This window comes from Elephantulus edwardii, unplaced genomic scaffold (assembly GCF_000299155.1).
Source record: "Elephantulus edwardii isolate Elephantulus edwardi_28Jun2011 unplaced genomic scaffold, EleEdw1.0 scaffold00001, whole genome shotgun sequence".
NCBI classification, from domain to species: Eukaryota; Metazoa; Chordata; class Mammalia; order Macroscelidea; family Macroscelididae; genus Elephantulus; species Elephantulus edwardii.
Genome location: NW_006399751.1, coordinates 39,237,687 through 39,249,870, shown reverse-complemented (window position 1 = coordinate 39,249,870; position 12,184 = coordinate 39,237,687). Strand labels below are relative to the sequence as shown.

Genomic DNA, 12,184 nt, shown 5'->3' with positions numbered 1-12,184 from the left:
GATCCACACAGTCAAATGCCTTTGCATAATCAATGAAACACAGATAGACATTCTTCTGGTATTCTCTGCTTTCAGCCAAGATCCATCTAATATCAGCAACAATATCCCTAGTACCACGACCCCTTCTAAACCCAGCCTGGAGTTCAAGTTCTTTACATTAGGCCACCAGAACTCTATAGACTTATTATTAGAAAATCTAATTTTTTTTTAAAGGCTGTAAAACCACCTATTGGAAAGATCTGGGACATCTAGAACTCTCGCACATTGCTTGTGGCAAACATTTTGGAAAACTGTTTAGCAACCTTTACTAAAGCTAAATAAACATATACCTAGCCTATGTCAGTTATGTACCAAACAGAAATGTGTCCATATATTCTCAAGAAAACAAAGATTATTTCTGCATACACCAAACGTACAATAGTTGTGGTTGTTGTTAGGTGCTGTCAAATTGAGTACGACTCATAGTGACCCTATGAACAACATATCTGAATCCTCTTATATCCTGTGCCATCTTCACTCTTCCTGACACAGAGAAGCCCATCTTGACAGTCAACACATCAATTCACCAGGTCAAGGGTCTTCCTCTCCTTCTCTGACCCTCCACTCTTCCTAATATCATCTTCTTCTCCAAGGAATAGACCCTCCTAGCAGCATGTCCAAAGTATGTGAGGTGAAACCTCATTGTTCTTGCCTCCAAAGCACTCTGCCTGCACCCTCTCCAAGACATACTTGTTTATTTTTTTGGCCATCCATGGGATGTTCAGTGCTCTTCTCCTACATCACTGCTCAAAGGTATCAGTTCCTCAGTCATCCTTATTCACTGTACAGCTCTCAGATACATAGCAAGTGATCAGAAAGACTATGGCCTGAATTAGAGACACCCTAGTTCTCAAACTGACATCATTACTCCTCAATAATTTGGAGAGATCCCTAACTGCAAATTTTCCCAGAGCAGTGCATCTCCTTATTTTCTCATTGCTGGTACTAAGCATGTTAATTGTGGATCTAGGCAAGATGTTGACAGTTTCAACTTCTCCATACATCATGATGTTTCCTATTGGTCCGGTGGTAAGAATCTTTGTTTTCTTGACCTTGAGATACAATTCACACTGAAGGCTGTATTCTTTGATCTTCTGCAACAAGTGCTTTAAGTCCTCCTCACTTTCATCAAGCAAGCTTGTGTCATCTACGTAATGCAGGTTATTGATGAGTCTCCCTCCAATCCTGATGCCGCATTCCTCTTCATAGAGTCTAGTTTCTTGAATAATTTGCTTAGCAAACAGATAAAATAAGTATGGAGAGAGAACACACTCCTTTCTTAATTAACAAACCATGCAGTGTTCCACTGCTGTGTTCATACTTCAGCCTTTTGGTGCAGGTCCAGGTTTCGCATGAGCACAATTAAATATTTTGAGACTACCATTCTTCTCAGTGTCAACCACAACTTGTTATGATCCACACAGTCAAATGCCTTTGCATAGTCAATAAAGCACATATAGACAAAGCACAGATTCTGGTATTTTTCACTTTGAGCCAGGACTCATCTGACATCAGCAGGGATGTCCCTGGTGCCATAGCCTCTTTTAAATTCTACTTGGAAGTTCCTTATCTATGGACGATTCCAGCCATTTTTGGATGATCTTCAGCAGTATTTTGCTCGCATGTGATATTAATGATATTGTTCAATAGTTTCCACATTTATTTGGATCACCTTTCTTGGAAATGGAAACATATATGGACCTTTTCCAGTCTTTTGGCCAAACAGCTGTCCTCCAGATTTCCTGGTGTAGACTGGTGAGTGCATCTGAGGCTGCATCTGTTAATTGAAACAAGTCAATTGGTATCCCCATCGATTCCTGGGGCCTTATTCTTTGCCAGTTTCTTAATGCAGCTTCTACTTCCTCCATCATCATTGGCTCCTGTTCATATGATACTTCCTGAAATTTTCTAGTGTCAGTATTTTCTCGGTGCAGGGATTCTGTGTATTCCCCCCATCTTCTTTTGATGCTCTCTGGGTCATTCATTATATTGTGCATAGCATCTTTCAATATTGTGACTCGAGGCTTCAATTTGATTTTCAGTTCTCACAGCTTGAGAAAAGCAGAGCAAGTTCTTCCCATTTTATTCTCCATGTCCGAGTCTCTGCACATTCCATTCTAAAACTTTTATTTGTTCTCCCAACCAGCCTTTTAAAATCTTCTGCTCAGCTCTTTACTTTGGCATGTTTTCCTTTTCTTTTGGTTTCCCCGCCCTCTAGTGCAATTTTTAGGGTTTCTTCTGACATCCATTTCAGTTTTTTGTTTGGTGATCTTTTCAAATAGTGGAATTTAGCCATGGAAATGCATGAGCTGCGACTAGCCACATGTGATGACATGGCAAATCTCACAAACACAATACTGAGCAAAAGAAAGTAGGCACAAGTAAAATAAATTTTCTATCATTTCATTTAAAGAACAAAATTGTTCTGTAATTGAAATATAGGATATGAGTCAGATATGACTCCTTTGCTGTGGTCAAAGGTGGCAGGGTCTGGAAAAGACTTGTAAAAGAGCCTTTGGGCTACTAGTGATAATCTGTTTCATTGTCAGGATGTCATTCACATGGGACTTTCACATTGTAAAAATCACTCCTGCACATTATAATTTTCTGTAGCTTTGTATGTATGTATTTTGTATTTTATAAATAGTTGTAATAAGATATTTACAAAATTAAAAGTAAAACAGCTCTAGATGTTATTCTTATTCGACTGGTTTTTGAAGGAAAGGACAGATGATTGAAGACTATTATAGTGAAAAAAATGTTGAATATGACTTCAGTAATTTTCTAAGTAGCTTCATAAAGAATAATGGTCTTACTTACATTGGTTTGATAGGAACTCTTTGACCTGGAAACAAAATCTAAGCCTTATAGTGATGATAATTTCTCAAACTTTTTATTTTCTCAGATACCCTCTTAGTGGCATGGCTTTACCGACTTTTAAAGATTGGATCCAAAGGAATCTTGGAGTAAGTCTGGAGCATAAATCTACCTCTAAAGTAAGCAAATAAGGATTAACTTTTAAAAAAATTCTCTGGCTGTGTTTAGATAAGATAATGAAATTTATGTCATTTATTATGGTTGCTTTAATGCAGTTGCCATGTCTTTTAAACATCTTTACTAATTATATTGAACTTTTTCGGTTTTCTAGGGGCAGTATATTTAGATTTTCAGATCTAGATGCTAATCCAGAAAATTCTTTATCCGTTCTGATCCTTAGTTATCCTTATTTGGGAAATGAAAGGAGTAATTGCCTCTATTAATAGGATTAGTCAAATGATGTGAGAATACTTTGTGAGAAAAAGATAAGTTTTTGTTATTTTTAGATTGTTAAATAGATTGGCAATAATCTGGGATTGTTGTTGTTGTTGTTGTTATGTGCTGGTGAGTGGAGAGTCGTTTGCGACTCATAGCGACCCTATGTACAACAGCCCTAAACCCTGCTCTGTCCTGTGCCAATTTGCATTGCCTCTGACACACCCATTCCGATTACCCCAGTCACTGAATCAATCCACCTCATAGAGGGTTTTCCCCTCCTGTGCTGTCCCTCCACCCTACCAAGCATGATGTCCCTCTCCAAGGACCTGTCCCTCCTTACAACATGTCCAAAGTATGTCAGACGAAGCCCCAGAATCCTTGCCTCCAAGGAGTAGCCTGGTTTAACCCTCTCTCGGATGAATCTGTTTGTTTTCTTGGCAGTATAGAATAATTTTCAAATGATAATATGACAATATTAAGTAATTTAGAATGCAAAATTATAAAAATGTAAACACTTAAAATAGGAGTGATAGAAAACTTTAATTTGCTCACTTAGCTTCCCTTTTTTTGGTAGATGGGATTGTTGTTGTTATTTTTGTTGTTAAGTGCCCTTGAGTCAAACATGACTCATAGCAACTCTATGAACAAAAGATCTGAACCCTGTTCTATAACTACCATTGCTTCTCTAATGTTCGTAGAGTTTTCAAAGGCTTATTGTTTAGGCAGTGGATGCCAATCCTGCTTCCAACCCTGTCTTAATCTGGGAGCTCCACCAAACTCTTTGTCAACCATAGGTAACCGTGATGGCATTTGACATACCAATGGCACAGAGTTCAGTATCACAACAACTCCAGATGCGATTAGAAAACATTAAATTTTCTACACATATAACACTAATAAAATATTGCCCTCTACTTGAGTGTAAGTTCTCTAAGTGGAAAGGCAATGTTTCACGCTGTGTTTTCCAGTGTCTATCATGTGAAACGCTCTAGGTTTTAATGATTACTTGTTAAATTGATTTAAAAGTCTAGTTATTTTAATAATTACATTAGGCTAAAGAATTAATTCCTAATCTTATACCCCAAACTTTTTTCTTTTGTAATTTTTCCTTATTTTTAAGAGACTAAATAAGTGACTAAGGGGAAAAATATCTCTTTAAATTATGTTTTTATATTTTTCTTTTTTTTTTCTCATGCTATGTCATTGCCATTTTTCTCTGCCCCCTTCACACACACACCCCCCCCCCCGCCGCCTCCCCCACTTTTGGCCAACCATTTATAGACTTCTTTTTATGCTAGCTGTGATACTGGGTACTTTTCATAAAAATTCTAACCTGCCATTCCTGTAGTAGTTCTATAATACTGGTGATTGTAAAATCATTTAACAAATGAAGATGCAAAGACTTAATTTGTCCAGTGTCACATAGATTGAACTTTAAAAGCTGAGAGTTTACTTTTATAATTACTTATCAGTTGAAATTTAGCTTAGTGGTTTTGAAAGTTAAATGCAAAATAGTTAATAAATGTCTTACTTATTTTGAGACTTATTTTTGATCATTTAAAAGTAGAAATCAAAGTGTAGGAAATGCTTAGCTTTATCTATATGTAAAACACAGATAGATATTATACTGTAGAGTTGAAAGTGACCCTTTGCTGACTCTCTTCTGAGTTTTCAGAGGCAGTTAATAGTGCAGGAGAATATTGCCTATCCTTCTAAAAACATGGATAATTCAAAATTTATGTGGCTTTCCACGACTCTGAATTAACATTGAATATTGGGGGTTTTACACCATCCTCTGTTCTTGATGACCGTTATGATGCAACGAAAAGGCTGGCCTTTGGATCACAAGAGAAAATAAGACTTCTATAACATGTAGAATGCCATTTGCAGTTATAGAAGACTATTTTCCTTATTCTCTTTTGCTTTGGAGCTTAAAAAGAAACCAAAACTACTTTTTATAGTCATTCTCCCTCTCAGAGATATTATAACTTTATATTGTAGAAATAAAATAAACTAATTTTTATTTTCTAGGCATCCTTAAATCCTAGTGATGCACCTCCTTCTATTGTAAATGAAGATTTTCTTCATGATCTTAAAAAAACTAATATTTCCTATTCACAAGAAGCAGATGATCGAGTATTTAGAGCTCATGGTAAGCTACTTTATATGAGTCCTAGTAATATTAAATTTTAAAATATCCTTTAATATATTTTTATATTTTTCTCTTTTTAAACTATAAAACAGGTCATTGTCTTCATGAGATATTTCTGCTCAGGGAAGGAATATTTGAACGAATTCCTGACATAGTTTTATGGCCAAGTAAGTCATCATCACGTTCCCTCCCCCCATTTTCTTTAGTATCATTACTTTGATATTATTAAATCTTAACTAAATTTAAATTGGTAACTAAGTTGTAAAAAGTAAATATAGCTGTATTTTTAGAGATCTGATTCTTCTAAATTATTTATATTGACATTTGATTGTTTCTTAATGTTATTTGGAATATAAATAGTTTATAATATCAGTGGAAGGATGGATGTATTTTTGGTTAATTTGATAGCATAGTGAAACTGTTAACCAGTGATACAGCCAAATGTGTAGAAAATATTAATTAAATTGACCATTATAAGCTGTAATAATTTTTGATAACAATTTGTGGGCTAAAAATAGACTGTTAATAATTTGATTACACTATATGTGTATATAAATTATTTTATATGTAAGGGAACTCTGGTTAGTTACCGATAAGGAGTTGGTTTGGCAGCCCAAAGACATACAGTTCCAGTTCAGCAGCTGCTCTGGGACAAAGATGGACTGTTTCCTATGCAGTTTATGGCATCTGAATCCTCACTGAAGGGTCAGCAGTGTGTCAGTCTGACTCGGTGCTACGTAACAGCAGTAATAATTTGTTGAGATCAAACTGTGGCTTAAATATGCTATTCACATGGCTAAATAAGTTGATAACATTGTGTCTGTATATATTATTACATATGTATTTTCATATATTAAAATACATAGTAATGAATTTTATACCTTGGAGTGGATGATAGATTAGCTTTCTGTTGTGTTGTGTCTGTGTGTGTGTATATATGTGTGTGTGTATATATATATATATACACACACACACACACACACATATATACACACATATATACATATACATATATATGTATGTGTATATATGTGTGTGTGTGTGTGTGTGTGTGTATATATGAGAGTACTCAGCAGTCAGCCCTGATGATGCTGTGTGTATCATAGTAACATAGGCTGCTCAACCAAAAATTGGTATCACAAGCCCACCAGCCATTCCGAGGGAGAAAGATAGGTAATCTCCTGCCAATAAAGATTTACAGCCTCATACACTAGTGGGAGGTCATTATAAGTTGGAATTAATTCAGTGGCAGTAGGTTTGGGGGGTGTGTGTGTGTGTGTGTGTGTGTGTGTGTGTGTGTGTGTACGTACATACATACATCTGTGTGTGTGTGTGTGTGTGTGTGTGTGTGTTTTATATTCAACCCTGTTAGGAAATTATTTAAAGTAGAACAACATACAGTTCTTCGCTATTTTAAAAAGCTGTATGATAGTCTTCTGCTCCTTTTGCCTCTTCAGTCTTTTTAGGAGCAAAAAAAAAAAATAGATCATACTTTAATATTAGGGCAGGAGGAAAGTAAGGACAGGGGAAAAACCTGAGAGCACAGAAATGAAATAACTTTACCTGATTACTATGTGTATTCTTGTATGAATTTAAAATAGTTATAAAATAAATAGGGAACTCTAGTGGCTTACTGGTAAGCAGTTTTGCTGCCAACCCAAAGGTAGGTGGTTCAAATCCACCAGCTCCTCTATAGGAGAAAGAGAAAATCCTTTTGTGTAGTTTGTAGCCTCTGAAAACCTGCTGAAGCATCAGGTGTGAGTTGGTTCTGACTAAATGGTACATAACAACAACAGTGTAGACTAAATCCTTTGTTAACTGATAAACAAATTTAGCTGTTGGGGTTGAGAGGGAAGAGAGGGGGCAATATCCTCAAATAGAAGAAGTAATTTTGTTTTGCCTACTTTAAAAAAATAGCTTTAGGATGCTTCTATTAAATTTTAAGGAAGGTTCATTCTGGCCCCCACCCCAGAAAAAAAAAATGAAGCAAAATTTATCGATTTTAACCTCTCACAGAATACCTAGAATATCTTTTAAGGTATTTTGAGTAAAATTTTCAACATGTCTTCTAGGTACTTTCTTTATGTGTTTGAATATTAAAATAAGAGAATACCGTAGGCAACATCATGATGGAGAAAAGACTGAAGTTGTTAATAATTTAATTTTACTCAGTTTTATAATTGAAACCCATAATAACAGTAGTCACACAAGCAAAAGACTTAACTTTACCTCTCCAAAGTGCTATAGAGCAAACATGTACGTTTAAAGACTAAGATGAACCTGATCCAGTCTTTGGTATCTTCAGTTACTTCCTGTGTATCTGAAAGTTAGACAGTGGAAAAGGATGACAGAAAAAGAATCAGTGCCCTTGAAATGCTGGAGAGAAGTAAATGGACTGACAAAAGAACATCAAAGTTTATTGGAGAAGTAGAATCAGGGAGCCCCTTTGTGGGAGGAATGGTGATTTGGACATGTTGTCAGTATGGGGAAAAGACATTACCTAGGAAAGGTGGAGGATCAGGGAAAGAAAGGAAGACCTTTAACGTAAGAATTGATACAGTAAAAGTGGGCTTCAGCCTATCTGAAATTGTGAAGATGGCTTAGGATACGGTAAAGTTCAGATGTGTTTCATAAGATCGCTATGAATCTTAATCTACTCGATGGCACCAGACAACAACAGAATACCAAAATGGAAGTATGTGTCTGTCTTAAGACTTACAAATTGTGTGTGTGTGTATTCATATATATGTGTCTGTGTGTGTATGTGTTGTGTATATGTGTGTGTGTATACATATATAAAATGCCATAATCGTAAAGATTTCCATGTCTTAGCTTTCTTGCCACTCCTAAGTACCATTGTTGTTAAAGTACTGTCGCGTTGACTACGACTCATAGTGACCTTATGCACAATAGCTCTGAACCCTGCTTTATCCTGAGCCAATGTCACTATCTCTGACACACTGACCATCATTACCCCAGCTATTATGTCAGTCCATCTCATCTGGGGTCTTCTTCTCGTGCCCTGTCCCTCTACTCTTGCAAGTGTGATATCCTTCTCCAAAGACTGGTCCTTCCTACTACATGCCCATAGTATGTGAGTCTCACAATCCTTGCCTCCAAGGAGCAGACTGCTTTCACCCTCTTCTAGGACAAACTACTACTTATTAGTACTCTTGGCAGTTCATGGTATGTTCAGTACTCTTTTCCAGCACCACAACACAAAGGCATCAATTATTTTTCTGTCTTTTTTGGTCATTGTCCAGTTCTCTGATTCATAGCAAGCAATTGTGAAGACCATGGCCTGCATCAGTCGCACCTTAGTCACTAGTGACATCCTTGTTCTTTAGCACTCTGGAGAGGTCCCTCACAGCAGATTTTTTAAAAAATTAGTCTTCTGAATGTTTTATTTTCAGATCAATTCTCCAAGTTATAAATAATGAAAAATAAATGCATTATCTATCTATGCTATAGAAAACGATATAAAAATATTATTGCCATGCAAAAGGATGTTTAAAATTATTAAGTCAGAAAACTAAGGAAAAAAGTTAAGATGATAGAGTATCAGGTAGTTAACTTACAAAATATTTCATTATTTTTCTTTTTCTATTTTGTGGTATTTTGGCAATTTTTTTACTTTTTATTATTATTATTATTAATTTTAATGAATATTTACAGAGATTTTGGATTTTCATTCATTCATTGTTGTACTTTTCTCCCTACCCATCCACCCTCTCACCCCCAGTTTGCTCTTCTCTTTGAAAAGTAAAAGGAAAATTCCTTCATTGGTATACAGTCTCTCCTCGCCTTCTCTCCTCACCCCAAGTATACTCTTAGGATAATCATAATACTCTATAATATATTGCTTTTAAACTGTTCTATCCCTCATCCGTTTCAGTGCAGTATACATAATTTTTTCAGTTTTTCTCATTCTTACCCCAGCCCTGATATCAGTTCCATTCTACAACAGTGTCACTATGCAGTGTTTGTCCTTTTGTGACTGAGATATTTCACTCAGCATAATGTCCTCGAGGGTCACCCATTTTGAATGATATTGCATGAGTTACTTGTTTTTCAATGCAGCATAGTATTCTTGTGTGTGAATATGCCACAGCTTCTCTGTTCATTCATTTGTTGATGGGCACTTAGGTTGCTTCCAGCTCCTTGCTATTGTGAACAAAGCTGTGATAAACATGGGTGTGCATATATCTGCTTGGATGGCGGTTATGGTCTCTTTAGGGTATATTCCCAGTAGTGGAATTGCTGGGTCAAATGGTATCTCTATTTGCAACTTTTTGAGAAAGCACCACACCACTTTCCACAGTGGTTACACCATTTTACACTTCCATCAACAGTGAATAAGAGTTCCAGTCTCTCCACACCTCGCCAGTATTTGTTGCTTGCTGTTCTGTTACATTTACAGCAGATTTTTTAATGCAGTTTGTATTTTGATTATCTGACTTCTGATGCCAAGAATGTTGATTATGAAACCTAGCAGGCTGAAATTGTTAGCAGTCTCAATCTCTTCTGCTATCATGATGCTGCCAATTGGCTCAGTGGTGAGAATCTTTTCTCCTTGATGTTGAGCTTCAATCCATATTACAAACTGTAGGCCTTGACCCTCTGCAGCAAATGCTTCAGGCACTCCTCAGTTTCAGCAACTAAGGTGATGTCATCTGGAGACATAGACTGTTGATAAGTCTTCCTCCAATTATGATGCCATGTTCCTCCACATAGAGCCTAGCCTCCTGGATGATATTTTCCACCTACACATTGAAAAGATTGCCTCCTGGATGATCTTTCCACCTACAGATTGAAAAGATTTGGAGACAGGATACATCCTTGACTCATTCCTTTTCTGATTTTGAACCATGTGGTGTTTCCTTGCTCTATTCTGACATAAAAATACCATTGGAAAATTAATTTTTCTAAAATAATTCTCTTTGATGTTTTGTTTTACACATCAAGAAACTATATAAATAGTTCTTATTGACCAAGTTTATGCAGTTATTCTGTTGAATCTGTCAGTATAAGGACTTCAGAGAAAGGGGTTTTTTCTCCATGGAGTTACTAATGTATTGAAGCCTGTACTTGACTTTGATAGAAATTTTCTATTGACTCTCAAGGGTTTCTAAAATATTCTCTTGGCCATTTTGTTCCCTTCCTGAAAAACCTTCACTTCATGTTCTATTGACAGTCAAATTGAGTCATAACCTTTCCAACTTGGCATTTAAAATAATCTGTAATTAGATTTTTGTTACTTATATAACTTTTATATTGATGAAGAGTGACTTTTAATTATTTGCAACTGAAAAGAATAGTTATGTAATATTATAACATCTACAGAAATAATAGAATGAAGAATCAATGGACGCTAAAATTCGTGGATGAAAGAGCGAGAAGCATGATATTTATGTAATCTTTGGTATCTCCCTAGAAGATATTTATCGATTTCTACAGGAAATATAATATCTTATACTTGAAAAACCTAGCAAACACCATCTAACCAAATAATGAAAGTTAGTATTACTAGAAAAGAGACTTGTCTGCATCATACCCTTTTGGACATTATACACTAAGAAATTAACACCACGTAGAATTCTTGCTAAAAATGTATGACCTGGATTTACTCACGAATAAGTATCAACTCAAAGGATGCTCTATGATGCTCTATGAAATAACTGACTGTTGTTGTTTTGTACCGTTGAGTCTGAATCCACCCATAGCTGACCCTCTAGCAGATTTTCAGAGGCAGTAAATTGCACCGGAGAAGATTGCCCATCTTTATCTCACAGAGCAAGTGTTGCATTTGAACTCTGTGTCTTTGGGTTGGCTGTACAACTTCTTAACAGTAACACTCCAGTAACCAGTAACCTACGATTGCCTAGTACTTACCAAATGCCAAGGAGAAGAAAGTCAAAGATAGGTGGAAAAATTATCTTAGGATAAGGAAAAAATGGTTAAGTAAATGTAATATGTGATTTTGGATTTGATTATAGTACAGAAAAAGACATTATGAGATATTTGGCAAAATTTGAATAAGGTCTATATATTCATTAATAGCATTATATTACTATTGTCTGATTTTGGTAATTAAACACTAGTTTTGTAAAATGTTACTATTTAGAGATGCTAGGTGAAGAAAAGTCTTTGTATGACTTGTTAAACTTTAGTGTAAGCAAAACATTACTTCAAAATGAAAAGTAAAACAAGTAAATAATAAACAGGCTGTTTGAATAAAGACTTAATTTTGACTGATTGGTTTTCCCTTTTCTTCAACAGCGTGTCATGATGATGTAGTTAAGATTGTGAATCTAGCATGCAAATATAACCTTTGTATCATACCAATTGGTGGTAAGTATTGTACCTTTTGAATTTTAATATGATACAAACTTGGGGGAAAATTATGATATAGTTATTCTCAAAATTACCATTCTGAGTAGATCCAGCTAAACGGTTGTGATATGGTGTACTCTCAGTTCAGACTTCTTTTCCATAGAAATAGAATTTGAAACTGTGATATAATGTCTAAATATGTTATAGTTTAGTAATTACTCCAGGACTTGTATGTTTAAGAAGAGAATTGTATTTCTCAAAGGATAATTATAACTGTTAAAATGTTTTAAGAAAAAAAATACAGAATAAAAGATTAATCAGTTTCATTTTTATATCAGTAGTACCATGGACTACCAAGAAAACAAACAGGTCTGTCTTGGAAGGTGTAAAGCCAAGTTTCTCTTT

General features: G+C 35.5%; 1 protein-coding gene across 1 annotated transcript in view; it reads left to right on the top strand.

The window, feature by feature from the left end:
• Positions 1–12,184, top strand: part of AGPS (alkylglycerone phosphate synthase) — a 202,913-nt gene that overhangs the window by 59,800 nt on the left and 130,929 nt on the right. Inside the window, exons 3-6 of the mRNA XM_006878799.1 lie at positions 2,945–3,035; positions 5,326–5,446; positions 5,539–5,613; positions 11,726–11,797. Of these exons, the coding sequence (XP_006878861.1) occupies positions 2,945–3,035; positions 5,326–5,446; positions 5,539–5,613; positions 11,726–11,797 (359 nt within the window). The remainder of the gene's footprint in view (positions 1–2,944; positions 3,036–5,325; positions 5,447–5,538; positions 5,614–11,725; positions 11,798–12,184) is intronic.